Source organism: Larimichthys crocea, chromosome XI (genome assembly GCF_000972845.2).
Source record: "Larimichthys crocea isolate SSNF chromosome XI, L_crocea_2.0, whole genome shotgun sequence".
Classification (NCBI taxonomy): Eukaryota; Metazoa; Chordata; class Actinopteri; family Sciaenidae; genus Larimichthys; species Larimichthys crocea.
In genome coordinates this window covers 10,859,721-10,880,925 of record NC_040021.1, presented here as the reverse complement: position 1 = coordinate 10,880,925, position 21,205 = coordinate 10,859,721, and the positions used below count along the sequence as shown (strand labels likewise).

Sequence of the window (21,205 nt, the reverse complement as noted above, 5' to 3'; positions counted from 1 at the left end):
TGGTAAAATGTGAATAAAAAGGTGAAAAATAAACATGTCAAAAAAGAAATTACTCTTTTGTTGAACAAAATATATCATATAACCAAAATGAAAGAAATGTCTTACGTTTATTGCAAACCCATGGAAGAGTGTAGGTATTGGTAGGTCATGCATCCAAGGGTTAAGCAATTGGAAAAAACTGTAATCAAATTACTTAAATTAACAGTAATGAAGACAACAGTGAGCTGTACAGACAACACATGATGGCGGTAACGCGCCTCACGGCCTGCAGCACATGGACAACACGAAGAAGGACGACGCATGCGCAGCACGCTCTGACATCCTGAAGCCGCCTCCCGGTGAAGAAACCGAAACGCCGCAGACAGAGAGCCCGCGGGCGGCATACCGGCTTTTAGCACCACCGGTCAGAGCAAATGGGACGCGTCGACGACGTGTCGCAGTAGAGGAGTGGCTGTTAAAACATCTTTAACAGTGACTGGTGGCGATGAAGGCAGGTTGTCGGACGAAACTACCTCTGTTTGTCAGTTGTCTGTCCCGTTGTGTCGGTTAACGAGTCATTTATTGTACATTCACCATCCGCTACGAGGCTACCTCTCTCTGCTGTAGTGTAGATAAATATCACCACCATGCTTTTATCACATGTGGAGATATGGACAGGATGTTGGGAGTATGTTTCCAGACCTTACACGGTGCTCATCTGCTCCCTCGGGGCCGCTTTGTGCTATCTGTGGGGCCGGAAGTGTCAGGTCAGTCACGGCGGTCAAAGACCGGTAACCACGGCAGCGTCATGTCGACGTCTCGTTTTGTGTTTTTATGTTATTTTAGAAATATTTTTTTCTACATTTATATTATTTATCCATGTTGCATTTATTTAATATTATTTATTTTATTCTGCATTTTATTTTATGTGTTGCTTTTTTGTCTTATTCGTTTTTGTGTCTGCTTTATTTTATTGTGTTTTTCCAATATTCAAACTTTTTTCCATGATCTTGCAGCACAAACCTGCTTTATTTTACACACCTGCAAAATCCTGCTATATGCTGAGTCTAAAATATGTAATGATATTAAATTACACTTTATTTTGGATGGTCCACCTACAGATATATAGCTATCATTTGTTTTTTTTATTTATTTATCCATAATCCATTTATCCAGAAAGTTGCCTTTGAGATCTCACCTGCCAAAGAGTGCTGGTCCCATCTCTGTTTGTTTGGTTAGGACAATGAGAAACATTTTCTCTGTTGATTTAGTGCTATAGCTCCTGGAGTACTATGTATGTATATATGTAAACTAGATATATACTGCAGTCAATAACAGCTGTATAAAGCTGTAATTGTCAGCAGTGTGGCCAAATACAACTTAGGAGGCCTCGTGATTAAACTGACATGCAGTTAACAATGCAGTCATGGTCTGCTTTAATGGAAACTCTGCTCCTGGCGTTCTTCACCATTGCTTTGGACAACTGAAATAAACTCTCTCTTTAAAAGTGACAATTTTTCTCCTTAAATAACTGCGTGCGGTGGATGTAATATTTGCCAATGAGAATAGTTCATGTGGATTTTGAAAAGTAATGGATAAATATTATCAGGCATTGGTATGTAAGCAAACAAACTGTATAGTGTTACATTTGAAAAAGGGATTTGGTGTGATGTTAGGAGGGGCGAGATGGAGACGCTTTCACTTTTTCTTTCATTTTTACTTTCAGTAACAGAAATAGAAATTTTGTAGAAACAGCCTGAACCTTAAAAAGAAGAAAATGGCTTTAAAATAATGACTGTACACACAAAAAACAACAACAAAACAAAATGCACAATTATATACAATATATACATCCATACAATCTGCTGATTTTCATTTGACTGTTTTTTCCCGTTGCCTTGTGATGCATTTTAAATAACTTTTTGTCTGACCAGCAGTCCAAAAAACCCCGAAGAGAACAATGATATAAAAGCGATTTAAAAACATAAAAACTTTACAGCTGAGAAGCTGGAAATGCACTGTGACTTCATAAATGACTTGAGAGTTATCAAAATTATTGATGGGATTAAGTTTCTGTCTGTTAGTATGCATTAACCATAACAAAACATACGGTGTGAAAGTGTGCAGAGTCATTGTTCATATATTCTTATGTTATACGGTTTGTGTTTTTTCAAGTGGTGGTTGTTTTGTAGAACGCTGTACACGCTGCTACGCGCACACACACGCCCTGTGTTTGAAGCTTCATACCTCTAATACTGCTTCCTCACCTGTCTTGTTTTTCACGCATTCTTGCCCGTCAGTCAGTGTCAAAGGCCCCTTATGGTTTTACATCATGTCATTTTGTCTCCTTCCAGCCCCCAACCGTGGTTTCTAGCAAGACTTTTGGTGCATTCCTCAAAAAGCACTGCCCCGTGGTGACCGAGGTCTTCACTCCTACTCCATGGTGCTGGGGAGGTCGATTTCAAACGCTCGTCTTTGCCCTCTTGAAGTCCAAACCTCCCGTCACTTATCGCAAGTATAACAAATCTCCCGCAATTGTTCTGTTATGTTGCATCTTCTTATCTTACGACAGTATCTGCGTGTTTCTTCTGAAGACAGGATCGTCCTAAATTTTTGTGTTATTAATGTTCTAGTAATCCTCTCTTCATCCCTCAGTGAGCTGATCCGTACAGTTGACGGTGGTCAGCTCTCTCTGGACTGGGTGGACAATCATGACAACGCCACCTACCCAGAATCCTCTACCCGCCCAACAGTACTGATACTTCCAGGCCTGACAGGGAACAGCAAGCAGTCCTATGTGCGCCATTCCATTCACCAGGCCAGCCGTCGGGGCTACAGGTCAGTAGAGGCCCTCACCTGTCCCAGTGTTTCCCCTATAATGGTACAGTGATAACTCCCGCTAGGTCAAACATTTATTTTTTGGCATGCCAACAGCCACCAAGTTCCTCCAACTAAGTCAAACTCACAGTTTGAAGTGAACTAGTTCATTGTAATCTGTGTGAACTGAACTTTGAGCGAGCTCTTGTGAACTTGTGGGGAACTTGCACAACACCAGTCTGAACTGTGAACATGATTCTCCACCGTGAGCAGGAGTTAGACTACAAAGAATGCTTGGCAGGGTTCTGCATGAAAATCTAATAAATGGGCCTTCTGTGACAAAATCTCTATATTGCGATGTCATGGTGAAATGTTTCTCTGAGCCAAGGAGGATAAAGTGCAGCGATGAATCACTCACACTGTATTCTTGATGTGCTAATGTTTTGCAAAGGTCATAGAGGGAGTTACACAGCTTATTTTTATCCAACCCTCTCCTTGTGATTACTTTGGAAGTATTGCTAAGGAACAAGCACAAAAGGCTTTCAAGGACCTTGAAAGCCTTACCCTTTTACTTTATTTTAACCTGTGCCTTTTCTAATGTGCTCTAAATGTAGTACATTTGAGGATGGAAATTTTGTACTTTTTGTTGTTGAATATACTATGGGAGCAAAAACACTGTCCCCCGTCTTAAATGATTCAATTCATTTCTGCAATCTTTGTGCTGCTGTGCTTGTTTTCATTGACGTTTTCTCTTCTAGATGCGTGGTTTTCAACAACAGAGGGGTTGCAGGGGAAGAGCTGTTGGTAAGTACAATGGTTACTTTGTATTCGATTTATTTAGCTGACACTTTTTTATCCAGAGAAACTTAGAATAAGTGTTTTAAACTTGTAGACACAACCCCAAAAATAGCAACTCATTCAAGTAACATGTTGGACCTTTCTGATTAAAGCTCATTGAGAGCACTTACAATATGAGGTTAAAATTAATATACAGTGATATCTGTTTCATCACACTGTGCAAATAAATAAAAAATTGGGAAAACAATGCCACTTTGGGATCTGCTACAGCTGCTGTTTCTCAAAAATATAACAATCAGTTAAAGATAAAACTGGATTTACTGTATTTTATTGTCAATAAATCCTGTGAAAAAAGATCATACTGTTGTAAATGCTCATTAAGCACCAGGTGTCTATCAGTCTGTTGCTATTCTCCAAGAAATAGAGACTAAATAAAGACTATTTACTCAAGTTTGAATAAGGCTTGTTAACTTTTAAAGATTTACATCTTCAGTAGGAGCAAATGGGCCTTGAGACACGAAGGCTGGATTTGAGAGGCCAACCCCTATTCCACCTATTCTTGTTATAAGAATAAAATTCAATAAAGAATTACGCTCTTCTCCTGTCCTTCTGCTCGCTCCAGACCCCTGTCACCTACTGCGCAGCCAGTACCGCAGATCTTGAGCATGTGGTGAGCTATGTCAAAGGACTTTACCCTCATGCCCCTGTGCTTGGTGCTGGTGTATCTTTTGGAGGGTGAGTTTAGAGCACGGTGTAACAGCTTGCATTTCTCTTTTTCTTTTTTTACAGTAAAATGTATCCTGCCGTTGTTTCTGTTCCCTGTCTTGCTACCTTTTTGTCAAATTCCTCTTGTCCTTGTTTTTTTTGCTTCTCGTTTCACCCTGTGCAGCATGTTATTGCTGAACTATCTGGCCCGTAAGCGCACAGAGTCTGGGCTGGTGGCGGGTATCACCATCTCTGTCCCCTGGGACACGATGAAGTCCGCTGCCTCGATGGAAGAACCACTCAACTGGCTGCTCTTCAACAAATTCCTCACGAGAGGCCTCTGTAGTGCTGTCACCAGGTCGGATAAGTTGCAATTGAATTTATTCCTGATTATAGTTTAACAATTTGTGGTTGTTGACTCAGTTAAATCTGTTTCTCACAGGCACAGGAAGGTTCTGGAAAAAGTGGTGGACATTGACTATGTCTTGAAGGTAAGGCTTGTTCTTTACATTTACTTATTTACTCATAGTTTCCCATCATCTGTTTTTTTATTTTTATGTGTAATTGCCTTTTCTCTCTTTCATCCTTCTCTCGTAGTCACAAACAATCCGTGAGTTTGATGAACGCTTCACCTCTTTGATGTTTGGTTATAAAACTTGTACGGACTATTACAACGATGCCAGTCCATACAAAAGACTCCCCAGTACAACGGTGCCCATCCTGTGTCTCAACGCTGCTGATGACCCCTTCTCTCCCCACTATGGTGAGTAGACAACAGGAGAAAATATTTTGATGTAACCATTTATTAGTACAATTTCATGATTGGATGCATGTTTCCTGCAGAATATTATTTTTTCTTAGTTTAAAATGGTGCTGATCATCAGAGAATCCCTACGCTACACAGGTGGTTTCTTTTGGGTAACTAGTTGCGTGGATAAAGACCTCGTTCCTCATTTGTCAGAAATTTCATTCAAACTTTCATCAAACTTTTAGAAATGTTCAAAACATTTTCACAGATTTTCACTTTTTAACTTCATCAAGACTTTCAAATGTTCTTCATCTTTCATGCATTTTGGGCATAATTCAACATTCTTTGAAGCATAGTTGATGTGGAGAATTTTATTCATCAATGTTCAGTTTAGACAGTGGGGACAACGTGCACAGGAGCCCGAAATGTTCATTAAAGCTTGATCAAAGAGAATATAGGATTTATAAGGACACTTGTCACACGATGCCGCCTCAATACTGAAGAAGCTGTCCTCTTTGGTTCTTACATATAAGCCCTCAAAAGTGACACAACTACCCTGTGTCCCTACGTGGCCAGTCCAGACAGTTCAAGTACAAACAAGGAATCTGTTATCTGACTCTGGAGAGGTTTCTACATTATGTATCTGTCTGTGAGTGAGACAGCCCTATCCTCTGACCTCGGTTACCATAGTAATGATCAAAATTGCGCCTCCTTTCCTGAACACAAACAAACATACAGCCGCTCTTGTATCTCAAGGAGAGAAGGCAGTGTCTCAAGTTTTAACACTGTCCCCCCTCAGTGACCTCAAGACAGATGCTTGACCCTCTGTAACCTCCATTCTAGTTACATTGAAAGTAAATTAGAAAACACTTTAAACCCACTCATCTTTCACCCCTTGACACTAATTTTTTCACTCACAAAGAAAGTCCATTATTTAAAACTTTAAAACCTCCATGACAGTCGGGACCTTCTCACATTAATTCAACTTTTTCATATCATTTAGGCGTTTTACACAATCACAGATTTAAGATTTATGCAGATTCCTTTTAAGCCCTTCTCAAACCCTAATAACCCTGAAGATAGAGGACACATGTAATATGTTTGTTATGAGCACCTAAGCTGATGAGTGACCTAAAATTACTAAAATAAGCAATGTGACCACACAGTATTTTTTTAAGAAATATGCACAGAACAAAATGAGTGGTAGGGCTGAATGTGAACCAACCAAAATTACTTAACATTCAAGGCAACTTGAGACATCACATTGGTATATAAATATTTAAAGAGTAACTTAACAATACATTCACTTTATTACATGTTTTTGTGGTGATTATTAGAAATTCTGCACTCTAGGATACTCCCCTGTCATAAACTCCCATTGTTTACAAGCACAGGTCAATATCATCTTCACCCCCCATCCTGGATATATAAATACAGCAGTCAGCTGTCAGTCCTGTAGACAGTATGGAATATGGACAGAGGATGGAGCACAGAGAGCAGCAACAGTAGAAGTACTATTTCACCTTTCACACATTCATATCCTGTACTGTCACTCTCCATCTCTGCTGCAGCTGTAGAAGCCTAGCTAAGCTAATGTTGAACTAGTAGCAGAACTTGCTCAGGACATACATCTTGGCTGGCAGGTGGAAGCTTCGGCTAGTAACAAAGGCGCTTCAGGTTGCTTGAGTGAAACACGAGCCCTTGTCAGTTGGTATAGGCGTCTATAGTTCTATGAATAGTGGGTGACCGGCAGATGTTATGTCTACACATTAATGAGGCAGGTTCAAGATGAAAAGTGGTGTCAAGTTGCTCTTTGATGTTTTTCTTAAGCGTTGTGGTTAATATTTAAGTACAAACAATGTTTTTGATGATTTTTCTAATGTGTCTCACACACAGCCTTCCCAGTGTCCATCGTCCAGGACCTGCCCAACGTTGCTCTCGTGATGACAGCCCATGGTGGACACATGGCCTTCCTGCAGGGTATGTTTCCCCGCGGTGAGGGCTTCATGGACCGTCTGGTTGGTCAGTATGTCCAAGCTGTCTTTGAACACCAGAGGGACATCAACAAAGCTTGTGGCGTCAAGGAAGACTAGACAAGCTGATTGTCTTCTGCGAATAACATCCCTGGCATCACGGCAACAATTTAAAAAAATGAATTGGTTAGCTTTGCATGTCATTATCTCACCACAGACATGTTGGCTTTGCACCGAGAATGTCTAACAGTATTGTACAATCACATAACCTTGCTGCAACTGAGCTAATCTACCTCTGAGATACATCTCAGGTTCTCGTCTGACTTTTTTTCTCCCACACGCCGTCCTAACTTCACATAGAGTACTGTAGTGTGTGTTGAAAACAAAGTGCACAAATCCTCCCCATTAGGAAACAAGTACTTAGATTTTAGGTACTATTTTAAATTGTTAATTAAATAGAAATGATTGAATATAAAAATTAGAACAGTGATATTACTGTTTGATATTGTTTTCTCCCTTATTCTGGTTTGGTTTTGCAAGACTTGTTTTCTTTGAAGTATGTTATATTGCTTAGGATTGTAAATTCAAGCTTTCCAGGCTCAATTCCCTAAAATTCAAGGACCCAAGACGGCTTAGTTTGAGACACAGATCAAGCTTAATTACTGTTACCACACTAACAACAGCGAGACAGTGAAACAATGATGCAACTGGAGACACACATGCAGGCTGAAGAATGTAGCCTATTTACTAATGTTAAGCAAAAAAAAAAATCTATTCTTGCACCATGTATGTAATGAATGATCCTGCCTCAAGCTAAAAAAAACAACACAGACACAGCAGGAATTAACATATATCCGCCATGAAGAAAAGACTTTAGATAGATAGCTTTATCATCTGACTTTCTGATTTAAAAACAAAAAAAATCTGTCAAATTAAAAAGTATTGTAGCTTGTGTATGCTTTTTGCAGTATGCTTGTTTGCAGTGTAAATTATGCATTAGAGGTAAATGAGCCGACACTGTCTAATAACCTGAAGATCACAATGTTACTTGAAGTATTTGTACCTGCTGTAAATAATTCAATAACCAGTGGCTCTGTGCGTGTTGTATAATCTGCCTTTTGTTTGTCATTGAAACACATTATTGTTTGGGGGATGGGATGGGATGGGATGGATAAAATGTCCATCGTGTCTCTTTTTTGACCACTTTCAGTCCACATGGTAATTATTTAGTGTGTAGTTTGATAGCAGCACATTTGTCTTGAAGTTAATTACTTTCTACAATGATTGAATGCCAGTTGAGGGTTTGCTGAAGGTTTTATCCTGTAACACCAATAGTGCACTGATGACACGCATTCACCATTTTATTTTGCCAGTGCCATGGTATTATTAGTCCATGATTTATGTAATTTATTTGACTTTATTCCGAGTGGATAATGTTTTCAACTGTGATTCAAGAACCTTGAACGTATTCGAGCAGAAAATGTCGCTGATTGTCGTCGCATTCAATTTATTTGCACGTCAGCTCTTTTTCTACTTTCTGTCTCCAACTTGCCTTTGATTGCTGTTTTATTTTTTAACGGACCCATTTCTTTTCATGTTTACTTCTGTATGAGGTGTAACGCACAACTTTGCACAGTATGAACTATCTGTTTGGTTTTTGGTTGTTGAATTACGCTTTTAATTAAAGACAAAGTTACAAATAATACAAAGTTTTGTTTCAGTTGGTGATTTTTACATCATGAATGAGATAAACTCTGTTACTTTTAGTAGCAACGAACACACCAGTCAGTCTGTCTTTTTATTAATATATACACAGAACAAGCACTTCAATAGGTACAATCAAATTTGATCCAATAAAACTCCACATGCCATAAATTCTACTTTTATGAAGCTTATCAATGTTTCAGTTTTTGTTGACACTGTCAATAATTAAACTATTATGTTTACTACTTGTAGTTTGCAGTAGTGTATTATACTGAGGAGGTTTCTAATATTTTAGCCACTCCATTTACATACATGAGAGTTTATTTATGGCAGAGTTGTTGTATTGGTTCACACTGGACTGTACAAATGCACCTAATGAAGTGGCCGGTGGTTGTTTTAACCATGTTGTTTCTAATGGAAAAATAAAAGTCATAACACACACTGCCTGCCAGTTCTTTTCAGATCTGTTTTATCTCTGCGTGGCGGGGTCATTAATGTCATTGATTAACCAGAGTATCAATAATTAACCGTGAACAATAAAGTCCCACACCCTCTGTCACAATGGTAACCCTTCAGCCTCATTTAGATTCATTCAGTGACGCTGCAGCCTGGAAAACATCCACTGGCATGTGGAAAAATAGAAACCTAATGAAGTAGACACTTTCTAACTCCGGCAGATGTAATCTACGATTTGTCCTTGTTGCCCCGAGCTTTGATAACTTCCCTCGACTCCAGCTCCCAAAAGCACTCAGCATGATCGTATTATAAAGAGACTGCCTTTGAAAAACTGTATCTTTTTCAAAAATATCAAAGTGGAATAAAATAATATCTAAAATTAATCTTTGCTTTACTTGTTCTCGTATCACTTCCCTTTCCTATCATCTTTTGCACTGACTTTGTCATTGTTTGCTTATGCCTGCACATACATTTTCTCTGGTGTCTGTCTACTACGGTCAGCAGGAAATAATAAATCATTATGAAATGTCACAGAAATCACAAAACAGTATTGCATCTATGTTTTAAAGTTAAAAAAAAAGCAACAACACTATACACACGTTTATTTTAAGCAATGACCACTAAAAAAAAATCAGTGTATTTTAGCAGCCCAGCATGATTTTTAGAGCTTTCTCTCCAGTCCATCCTCTCCCTCCTCTTTCCTCCTGCCTGTATTCCTCTACCTGGTGTGATGGGAGGGGCCTTAGGTTATCGTTAATGATTCAACACCAGAGCTGCTGAGATTGACAGATAGAGAAAGAGGAGGAAAGATTGAGAGTGAGAGATAGCCGGAGAGGAGTAAAAATAGTAAAAGCTGTGGAGCAGACATGGCAATGTAAGCTGAGAAAGTGGGCAGCGGTAGAAAAAGAAGAAGAAGAAGAGGAAGTAATGCCAGAGAGGTTGCAGACTGTATGTTTGTATCTGCTCATGTGTGTCCAGTCTGTAGACAGTCTGGAGGTCAAGAAGAAATTGAACACACAGTGAATACTTCTCTACAACTGAAGGGTGAGCAGCTCACAGTGATTATTTGGCTCCTATGATCCATGCGGCCTTTATAAGCTGGACGGATATTCATCGTCTCTCCTGATCCACACACACAGCCTGCAGGTGAGTGTCTACATGTTATGTATCATTGTGTGTAAGGATCCTAAAGACAAGTGTGCTCTAGATGTTATATTTCATCACGTGGCTCAAGGTGTTTAAAGTACAGATTCTTCTCTTTACGGGCTTCCCACTTTGAGATGTTACAGTTATTGCCATAGCAGTTCCATTAAGTGAAAAGTTGATGATCATGTGCCAGAAAACCTGAATATCTAGTTAAAAAAAACTGCATCTTTAACAGTCTAGACACATGTTCTCTCCAGCTTGTTATTACAGAGCATCTTATGAGAATTCAGCTGTAGTTACACTTGGTCATGAATTAATAATGAGGCTGTATGGAGTGTACAGTTTGCTGCCTGTATCAGTATAATGGTAATCAGTCCAGCATCATGTTCCTGCAGACAGATATGCCCCTTTTTGTTCAGTTGTCTCTGCTAATTTTACATTTTCCTGTTGTCTCCCTATAAGAATCACTGCTTATGTGAACGTTGTTGGCTGATGATTGTTAAAAAAGAAAAATATGCATCAAACTTAATAGACTCCAAGAGTTATGGCTTTCTAACGTTATCTCTGTTTTTTGTAGACATTTACGTCACAAATCATGGTTCCCTGAGACCATAGAGTTAAGCTAACAATGGGTTTTTCTCATTAAATGTTAACCAGCAGTCACCGAAGTTCCTAGAAAGCTCATAAATTGTGTTTGTGCACAGCCCTGTTGTGTGTGTGTGTGTGTGTGACAGGTTAATAAGAAACCTCCGAGGCAAATTTGACCTCCTTGTATCATGCAACATGCAGTGACATAGTTTTTTTTCCACTATTATGTTTGCAGTAAAATGTCTTCATGTTGCAGGCCTCTTAACTCTTGAGCACTGCAGCTACATTGTGTTGTGTACTAGACCAGTTAGCACATTTTTTGTGCCACCTTTGATACTGAATCATTTGTGCGCACAGGATCCATTTTTATATTCCCTTTGTCACAGTTTGTTGCTCATTGACTTTATGATTCACTTTAACATCACGTCTAACCTCAGAGGTGTCCAATGTTCAGGGTGAGGCCGCGGTAACTGGGGGTCATGTGATGAGCACAGTGATCGTTGGCAAACAGCTTGTCCACCTCAGGATTTACTCGAGCATGTGTGCGTGTGTGTGTGTTTAAGATATTGGTCGAGTAACCAGCAGTGTTGTGTTTGTAATGATTGTAATGTTTGGCCTGTCAATGGAGGCATAAACTTCTTTCCATTAACAGCAACATGAAAATGGCAGAGAAACCTTGTTATCAGGGCCTTTGTACAGATCTCTTCTTTGCCTCTGGTGTGCAGTTAACGTATCTCACACAGCAGTGCTAATGAACCTGTAGCAAATCATTTGCTGTAATAATTTGTTAGTGTGCATTATAGAAATACCCAAGGAGAGTCTGAAATAACGTTAGTGTTTTGTACTATTTTGTGCCATCATCGGCCAGGGGTACAGCCATAGATCTTAGGCAAAAGCTGGTGGGGTGTGACAGTATTGGGAAAGCACCCTGATGACTGTCCATCATTAGTCTGCATTATTCAGCAGGTTTCTTGCTGTGTGCAGGCAGTGGAGTAGACTTCAGTGCCTTGTGAAAAAAGGCACCAGAGCATAGTTACATGCAGTTGAAATGTGATATATGGGGCTTTGTGTGTGTAAGTATCACCATGTTTAGTACTGTATTGTATGCTCAAATGCATCATTTAAAGTTGTATAGCTGCAGTTTATCTGTTTGCCACACCACTGATGTATCTTCACATCAATGGCTCTCTCTCTCTAGTTATGGAGAAGCAAGTAGAGGATCTGAAGCAGCAGCTAGAAAAGCAATGTCTGATCAACCGGGAGCTGCAGAGGCAAAACAAAGACCTGGGTGAGTGCAACCAACATAAATATATCACATTAAAGAGCATCTTGAATTTTGACCATGCTCAACATCACAGCTATGTGGTATCTGGCTGGGTTATGACCACATCCAGCTGTGATATCACAATGTACTACAGTGTGATGTCACATCTCTGTTGCACAAATAAAGCATAAAGAACATCATTTCACGACTAATTAGCAGGACAATTAAATCTGAAAAGAAACAATAGCTAGATGAGGATGCACTGACCAGGAAGTGTGTCTGTTTGTGTTCAGTTCAGCCTCTGATCTCATAATTAAAGAACTCCAGTTCTTTTTGTTGTTTTCATCCAGTTTCTGTCGTTTAGTTCCCCTTCTGTACTTTTATGGAAGTATGCATAAGGCAGGGTAAGTGTGACCTTTTCAGTCAGACTGAAACATGTCGAACTTGCACAGAAGCGTCTTTGCTCCGGCATTTTGTGTGCAGTTTTTCTAAAATTCTTGCTTTCTTTTGTCTGATCACAGTCGGTACTGCTACAGTTCCTCTTTAATGCATGTTTTTTTCTGTAATTACTACATTAGCATCATGACAAATGAAAAAATCAGCGGCAATTTACAACAAGAAAAGTCTGAAAACCAATGCACCCTTAAAAAAAAAAACATCTTTGAGACCACACACATTTTGGCTTTCAACTTATCCCACATATATTGTATCATATATATTGGCTGATTAATAATGAGTCATTGCAGCCTGGAAAAAAAACATTTATTTATCAGTACTGGTTCAATATGCAAGTAAAATTTTTCATGTCATGAAGAAGGAATATGAATCATGTACTGTTTCTTCTGAATACATTAAATATGTTTCTCTGCTTTTATCCTCATAGAAAAACGACTGCAGGAGAAAGAAAAGTTTTTGCAGGATCTCCAGAGTCAATATCATGATCTGGGTAAGAGTTCAACATGGGCCCCAGGGACAGAGACTCACACACACACACACACACACACACACACACACACGATCGAGGTGACCTTTAATTCAACATGAAACATGGCAGCCATTTACATTAGTTAATCCTCCATTTGTGTCCCTCTGTTTGTCTGTTTCAGAGTTTCCCTCCCAGAGTGGTAATGAGATTGAACCAGAGGTCAGGAAGAGCCGTGCGGCTGTCATCGCCCCTGAACCAATCCCAGAGACCCTGGAGATTACACGCACCAGGGTCAAGAAAACCTCCAGGTTGGTAATCAGTAGTGCTGATGAGAGAATATCCCATTTAAGTCAGACTGCATGGGGTTTTTGCTTTGCCCATTGTGGCAAATCCAATCTAATTGCCTCTCCTGCACCTTAATAATGTATGATGGCTGATGCATGTTGTGTGAGAGCTGCGGAAGATTTCAGTGACCTGAGATTAAGATGACCTTTTTCACCTCCCATCATCAGTGAGACAAATCTGATTGTCAAAGCCATCCAAAAGAACGACTTCCTGAGCCGCCTCGACGATGAGCAAACAGCCATGATGGTGGATCTTTTATCGGTGTTTAATTTCAAACCGGGGGAGGACGTCATTAAAGAGGGCTCTGAAGGAGACAGCATGTACATAGTGGCATGTATGTATGTGTGTTTCTGTGTCTGGCTGTTTATTTCAAATATTTGTAATATGTTTTGAAATGAAAACCCCTTATTGAAAAACATAATGTATAATATGTAGAAAATATATTGGAAACTCTGCACATTTTCTGTCTGAATCAACGTTCTTCTCCTTCCACGTGTTAGCTGGTGAGCTCGTTGTCACCCAGGCAGGCCGGGACCTCCGCACCCTAACCACAGGTGATGTGTTTGGGGAGCTGGCCATCCTGTACAACTGCAAACGGACAGCAACAGTTAAAGGTCAGCACCTGTAATGATACTACTACTACTAATAATAATAATAATAATGACAATAATAATGGTATTGGTTAAATTTGTAAGAACGGTTTAAATAGCATGTGTGATAATTCTTCTTAGATCATCAAAACATCAAAACATCAAACATGCACTGTTGTCCAGCTCCAGTTCTGGCACAACACCAGAAAAACCTCCTCTTTCTGGGGGTCTAAAACACCTGTGGTACAAACACTAACACCCCCTTGAGCTTATGGACTGGGCTGCCCGTCTAACAAACTGAGCTAACATTAGCTAACAGCAGCAGTTTAATAAAATGTCCATCAGGAAACTCTTAATAACCGAGAGTTGAGAGTCACCAAAAATGTGTAAGAATGGACTCACTTATAATTCCTCTAACCTTTATTGAAAAAATCAGGTTCCTGTGGGGGTCATGTATGAGTGAGTCTTGAGTATGTCATTAGTGTATTTGTGAGGTTTCAGTTTTCTTTAGTTGGTGTCCATAATAGTCTTTTATAATATTTTCTACTGGTAAAGACTCATCACCTCCACTTACATTGCAGCAAAGACCAAAGTGCGTCTGTGGAGCATGGAGCGACAGACCTACAGGACGATCATTACCAACAAGTCCAAGAAGAAACGGGAGCAGCTCATGGGCTTCCTGAAAACGTGAGTTTTAAAGCAGCTAGTGGGGATTTAATACCCTCTCTGCCCAAGTTAAAGCAATACATCTATTATTGAATAAGAACTATTTCTGACCCTGTTGCTATATTTTTTTAATGCTGCTACAGATCTCGCACTCTGAAGGACCTGAATGATGTTCAGCTGTCCAAAATTATTGATTCAATGGAGGAGGTGTGTACTCTGATGTCTAATATTTGATACATTTTTTGTCAGTATACGGATATATAACCTTTATTGTAATATTTGTCTTGTCATCCTCAGGTGAAGTACCAAGACAAAGATGTTATAGTCCGAGAAGGAGCAGAAGCAAACACATTCTACATCATCCTCAAAGGAGAGGTAATATTAATTAATATAAAAGGAGGGTCATATTATGTGCATGAACTCATATTTAGATGGCATGTACACTGTATGTCATAAGGTACATGCAAGCTTTCTGGCTGTCCTCCCTCTAATGTGTGTTTCTCCCTAAGGTCCTGGTGACTAAGAACGTGAACGGACATCAGAAGCAGATTCGTAGGATGGGAAAAGGGGAGCATTTCGGGGAACAGGCTCTCATACGGTAACCATGGCAACACAACATGCCTGAGGACATTTGTTAGAGTCTTGTGCAACATTCACCGGTCCGTGCACCTCCCTTAACTGCTGTCATTTCTGACATTTGGCTTGCACAAGCTGCCAATTAATTTGAAAATGTCACCACTGACTTACCTTCACTTCAGAAATTTAAAGTCAGATGAATCCTGAAACTTTCCTTAATTGACCTAATGCTGTTGAAATGCAAATTTGGAGAAGAAAATCCATTTTGCAAATATTGAACTGTTATATACATATAAACACAGTATGTAATCTAATTTACTTTATTTGGAGGGTTTTCAGATGCATATTTATGCTGCATTAGTGAGATAAGCTTCTGTCCCTTTCTGTAATGTGCTGGAGAAACCTCTGTACATCAAGATCTTCTATTATCTGCTCTTGTTTATTCATTCGATGACATCATAGATTTCGGGTCCTAAGACATAGTTGTCTTAAAATTTCTGACTTTTCCGTCACTGAGGGGTTTATATCCAGTAATGATATATAGTTTTCCCCGGGTGGACATGAGCAATGTTTTTCCTCTTGCAGTGAAGTCTTGAGAACTGCCACCTGCACTGCTGACGGCCCTGTCACCTGCTTCTCCATTGACAAAGAGTGAGTCTGACATGTTCATATTCTGAATGTAAATGAAGGTGATATTCCTGCTCAGTCGGGCTCTGCAGTGGAGGCTTCCCGGTGAGAAACATCCGTCAAACATCCTAAAGTGTATTTGTTCTTTGTCGCCTTGTTTACACTGTGTGTTTGTTCGATGCACAGTTTGGCTAATCTTGCCTTCCTGTTCTTTAGGGTGTTTGAAGAGACGATTCCCATAGAGCACCTGGAGCTGTTTGATGAGTATGTACTGTAGAACATTGTTTATTTCATAACTATGAATAGTTTCCTCCTTCTTGATGAGAACTGTATGATGTATAAATGAAAGAGACCATCTTGATTAGTTTCCTGCTCAAATATCTTTACTGCCATTTGCTTTTTTTTATCCCAGCTCCAAAGTGCTGCAGGAGGCACAAGCACCAGAGAAGTCCAGGTGAGTGGCTATAGGAGGTAATAAGATGGAGGCAATCACATGAATCACACAAATGAGTTCCTTGAAACATTAGTTAAAAGTTCTCTGTCTCTGTCAGTCCCAGCTCCACTCTGAGGTTTAAGGATCTGGTTCCTGTGTTGTATCAGGAAGGTCGCTATCAAGGAGATAATGTCACGCTCGGAGTCGGAGGGTTTGGCCGCGTTGAGTTGGTGAGTATACTTTTAAAAACAGCACTCCTCTTATCTAAAACCATTGGAAACCACCGTTGGAGTTGATGTCTTTTCTTTGAGATAAGGCAATATCTTTTAAAACACATTTGTTCCTGGCTAAAAGACATTACACTTAAGTGCAGGAGGGAAAATGCAAGAGGTAGAAAGGTAGTGAACTGTATGTCATATTTAATTTCATAGTAAAGAAAGTCCCTTATCCATCCGTTTTCCATAACCACTTATCCTTATCAGGGTCACGGGGTCAAGATAGTAATATCTATGGAAAAAAAATCTATGGAAAAAAAAGACAATTGAGCAAAAAGAAAAAAAAAACACTTATTATGAATAAAGAACTCCAAAATAAAATAAAAATAAATCAAAAAATAAAACACTGCTACAGAGCCAGAAAAGCTCTCCTCTCCATTTCTCCACCTTTATGGCCTTTTAAGTATTACAAGAAAAATGAAGTAAAAAAATCAGGGATAAGAAAAAGTAAAATATTTCTGCTCATCTAAAGTTTTTGACTACCTTCACTAAAAATTTAAAAATATATAACATTCCTCCATTTCAGGCAATAATAAATCCACGGTATAAAGTCAGTTGCAGTAAAACTACCAGCACTAGTCTGCAGTACATTTACTACTACTAGCCTGACGACCTTTAAATATATTATTATCATATTCAGCTAACTTCAGCTTCTAAACTGTGGCTGTTGTATTTATATGTATCGTACATTCAGCACTGACAGTTTCATTCATTGTTTTGTTGTCATTTTAAGATGACCACTGTGAACCATGGGGCATATTACGCCGTGAAGCGAGTCAGCAAGAAAAACATTGTTGCTAAGAGACAGGAGGAGCACATGCTGTTTGAGAAGGCGATCCTTAAATCCATCCAGTGTGACTTCATCGTCAGGTATCACAGACACCGCAGGCAAACTCAGTCGTTAATGTACAGAGAACTTGGAAGTGTCAGTCAGGTCTTTAATGCTGCTTTTGTGTTCTCTTTCTGTAGACTTCATGCTGCTTTTAAAGACACACGATACATACACATGGTCATGGAGTTCTGTGCTGGAGGGGAGATCTGGACCAAACTCAAAGAAGTGTGAGAAAACAAAGACTCCTATCTCATTTCTTCATTTAGATCATTAGTTTTTGTTTTGTTTTTTTCACTTATTAGAGTGAAAATAAATAAAAAATCAGCAGAAGAAAGTGATGGAAGTTAATTAATTAGTTTGAAAGCAAATTATAGTGAGCAGAGGAGTTAGATGTTTGAGAGTGGTATTTAATTCTTTATGTCTCTTTGATTTTCAGAGGGCGTTTTGATGAGCCCGTCGCTGTGTTCTGCACTGCCTGTGTGGTGGAGGCCTACGCCTACCTTCACAAGAAAAACATCATGTACAGAGACCTTAAGCCTGAGAACCTGATGTTGGACGCGAAGGGCTACGTCAAACTGGTGATTACTTACTCAATTTCTATACTTTATATACTATATATGTGAAATGTGTGTGTGTGTATGCATGTTGTCATGTGTAGAGGGCAGCACAAAGCTACCGGTATGCAAATGTTTGTGTTTCTCTGTGCAGGTGGACTTTGGTTTTGCCAAGATGATGGTGCGCGGTGAGAAAACCTACTCATTTGTCGGCACTCCTGAGTACATGGCCCCAGAGATCATCAAGAACCAAGGGCATGACTTTGCAGTTGACTTTTGGTCCCTTGGTGTCCTGATCTTTGAGCTATTGGTGGGAAGGTAACAAATACACCTGCCTTGATTCTGCTGTCTCATATGGTTCATATCAGACAAGCTTATATTGATAATCGATCATTATGTCTAAGAGAGTCACACAAAGAAATGTGAATCTTCGTTTTTAACCAGTAGATGGCAGCATTGAAGTATGTCTGCGATTCAAGTTACCCATCAGCAGTTGATTTCTGAGTCATTTTAAAAGTCAGATGCTTGAAAGATTAAAGTAATAGCATTCTTCTCTCTTTTCTTGTCAGTCCTCCCTTTTCCAGTTCGGAGCCTCAGAAGATTTATGCCAAGATTTTGGACGGTGTGCTCAAGTATCCTCCTTACTTGAGTGAGGCAGCCAAGTCCATTATCAGCAAACTGTGCAGGTGAAATCATCGTCATCACGATTAAAATTTCATATACTGATATTGCTGTGAACTCTGCGTGTGTTGCCTGCATAACTTTCTCATGAAATACAATTGGGTCATGTAATATGCATGCAAAGATTGAACGGAGGTTTAAGCGTTTTCATACAGTTATTCACAGTGTAGAGCACAAATTATGGAACATATTTGCAAATAAATAGGCTGTATTATAATGCGCACCCTTATTTTTTAATAGTTTTTGAATGCAATATTTTCGAAAAGTTGTATAGTAAAAAATGTCCTCATCTTGTGACATGTCATGCCTTTGTTTCCAGACCTCGACCAGGTCAGAGGTTAGGAAACACCAAAAATGGAATCAAAGATGTCCGACATCACAGGTAACTATGGAAACATGTCATAAATGTGAGTGCTGAATAGTGAAATATATGTAATACCACATAATCCTAAGGTGGAAAAGCACTGGAAGTATTCCATGAGCTTACCTTCTTGTCTCCACCTCTGCTGCTGACTGACTTTTTCAACTCAGGATGAATTATTTTAGTTATATCTCACTCTGTGTTTGACCTGTACTCCACCTCATCTTTTGCCTTCAGGTGGTTCAGCAGTATGAACTGGCACAAGCTGCGCGTGGGTCAGCTCAACGCCCCCACAGTTCGACTCATACGCAAGGCAAGTCAAAAATCTGCTACCTGAGTTTGTTCTTTCATGTCCAGTCTTCAGTATTTCTCCATAACATTAAAAAAATGCATGACATAATGTGCATCAATTAAACTTTAATTATAAAAACACGAGTTTAACACTTTAAAATGTCACCTAATGTGCTGTCAGAACTGTGTGAGTGTTGTTCACAGAAATACTGAATATCAAACGAGCCAAACTGTTCAAACACAGACACAGAAAGTGTTTGTTTACGTACAATTACTCATAGTAAGAAGTTATACAGGATTTCAGGACCTTCCTCTATTTACATAGAAGACTGTCGTTAATGTCATGGTCTGACAGGACTGTGTGTAGCCACAATTTTCAATGAACTATTAAATCAGCTGTTATATTTTCCTCCTTCAGGGCCCCTGCTACATCAACTTTGATCGTTTCCCTGCTGATCAAACGAAGGCAGAGGAGGAGTTCTCTGGTTGGGACCGTGACTTCTAATATTAAAGTATCACCCAGATATGGATCTAAATCAGGATAAAATCACTTTAAAAACAACACACGGTAACATAACCCATTTCATATTAATCCGATTATGACATTAAGAGTCAAACTTCAGGGAGCCACCCCTTCCAAATTATTTATCAAAGCCTCTCTGTTGCTATAGAGAGACAACATCTAAGTGGCAAAGGGCCAAAACTATGAGGAGGTGTTAAGATGAGATGTTAGGACGTTCTGTTTCCAAATGCAGTGCAGGGAGATTTGGTGCATGATGAAGAAGTGTTGATAACATCATGCACATAACACTCTTCACTGATTAGAATAAAATCTGAGTGCTTGCTATCTGAGAAAAAAGGCTTGAGTCATTTTGGCCAGCTCATAACAAACCTGACAATTAAATCGATACTGATGTCATTCTGATCTGATCAGTATCTTCTCCAATGTTTCGTGTTATTTTGGATCTATGTTAGTTTTAGAGATAAAACATGCTTACCTGCTTGACGTAAAGCTGTTAAATGCTTTGATATTGTTAAAGTTGTTATTTTTTATTACAAACTGTCACTTTTTCCCTTTGTTTTTCTTGGATAATCTGCCCCATTTTTATGTGCAGATTATTTTCACGCACCTTGATTGTAACTTAAAAAAGATCATAAAACATCCTGATAAAAACATTTGTACATGAGTCGAGTTTAGTAAATAAAAGTGCTTTTACCGTATGTGCTTGAGTCAGCCGTGTTTGTTTCTATACTTATCCTAGATTTTATTACATCCAAATCCCAAATGTGCAACATTAGGAATATTTGGAGGTTAGATTTGAGATAATGGACAATACACTAAGGGGAAATATTGTGTTTCTAAAGATGGTATCAGATGAATTGGTTTCAGATGAATGTTTGGCTCTGGAGGACTACAGCTGGCTGTCATGGCAGCAGGTTTTAAACCGGAAAGGAAGGAATCCCTTTGTTCCTTCCTGTTAATACTTGTCTACTGAGACTATTTTTCCACATCAGAAAAAAAAAAACTCACATGAAAGCAATCATATCTTCCAAAACGGGGAAAGATACACACCCAGATGTTTCCTTCCTTGAAAACACCTTGAAGTCTTGAATTTAATGCAGACAGCTATGACAGCAGTGGCTCAGAGGATGCACTGTATAGTACAAAATGATCTCTCAAAGAAACGAGGTTTCCTGCTGTCCTGCACATAGAATCAAAAAGTATTTGGGAACAACCTTGTTTTACCTGCAGACAGTGCACGTGACGTGAAAGAAACAGAGTAAACAGGATTAAAGCTTGTGTAATTATATCTTTTTTATGTTGTCGACAAATCCCATGAAACAAAAAACAATGTTTCACAATACTTTAT

The 21,205-nt window shown here is 39.2% G+C and overlaps 2 protein-coding genes across 5 annotated transcripts; both read left to right on the top strand.

The window, feature by feature from the left end:
- The first annotated feature begins 255 nt into the window (after positions 1-255).
- On the top strand, positions 256-8,723 carry LOC104921978 (phospholipase ABHD3). 4 transcript variants are annotated; one of them, XM_027284412.1, is made up of 9 exons: positions 256-490; positions 2,334-2,490; positions 2,635-2,817; positions 3,555-3,600; positions 4,217-4,329; positions 4,484-4,657; positions 4,742-4,790; positions 4,897-5,062; positions 6,944-8,723. In XM_027284412.1, the coding sequence occupies exons 2-9, from the start codon at positions 2,420-2,422 to the stop codon at positions 7,138-7,140; spliced, it is 999 nt and encodes a 332-aa protein (XP_027140213.1). In that variant the 5' UTR covers positions 256-490; positions 2,334-2,419; the 3' UTR covers positions 7,141-8,723. The 4 variants fall into 4 exon arrangements, with proteins under 4 accessions (XP_027140213.1, XP_019126178.1, XP_019126177.1 ...); XM_019270633.2 differs by having other exon boundaries at positions 258-746; XM_019270632.2 differs by having other exon boundaries at positions 263-490; positions 2,334-2,494.
- A 1,197-nt stretch (positions 8,724-9,920) lies between these two features.
- prkg3 (protein kinase cGMP-dependent 3) lies at positions 9,921-20,381 on the top strand. The gene is made up of 22 exons (XM_010734674.3): positions 9,921-10,326; positions 12,113-12,202; positions 13,062-13,124; positions 13,285-13,411; positions 13,616-13,782; positions 13,949-14,062; positions 14,620-14,725; positions 14,848-14,911; positions 15,002-15,079; positions 15,214-15,302; positions 15,866-15,931; positions 16,124-16,171; positions 16,320-16,361; positions 16,459-16,570; positions 17,349-17,485; positions 17,585-17,674; positions 17,884-18,025; positions 18,156-18,319; positions 18,571-18,687; positions 19,002-19,064; positions 19,281-19,356; positions 19,753-20,381. Exons 2-22 carry the CDS (start codon positions 12,115-12,117, stop codon positions 19,837-19,839), a joined length of 2,040 nt encoding a protein of 679 aa, XP_010732976.2. The 5' UTR covers positions 9,921-10,326; positions 12,113-12,114; the 3' UTR covers positions 19,840-20,381.
- Positions 20,382-21,205: the final 824 nt, after the last annotated feature.

Bases quoted from the DNA above. Each gene is read 5' to 3' on its own strand.
- prkg3 (XM_010734674.3), top strand. From the start codon at position 12,115: ATGGAGAAGCAAGTAGAGGATCTGAAGCAGCAGCTAGAAAAGCAATGT. The intron at 18,320-18,570 runs GTAACAAATACA...TTTTCTTGTCAG, and splicing joins TTTGAGCTATTGGTGGGAAG to TCCTCCCTTTTCCAGTTCGG. The intron at 18,688-19,001 runs GTGAAATCATCG...CTTTGTTTCCAG, and splicing joins ATTATCAGCAAACTGTGCAG to ACCTCGACCAGGTCAGAGGT.
- LOC104921978 (XM_019270631.2), top strand. From the start codon at position 627: ATGCTTTTATCACATGTGGAGATATGGACAGGATGTTGGGAGTATGTT. The intron at 747-2,333 runs GTCAGTCACGGC...GTCTCCTTCCAG, and splicing joins TGTGGGGCCGGAAGTGTCAG to CCCCCAACCGTGGTTTCTAG. The intron at 2,495-2,634 runs GTATAACAAATC...TTCATCCCTCAG, and splicing joins CCTCCCGTCACTTATCGCAA to TGAGCTGATCCGTACAGTTG.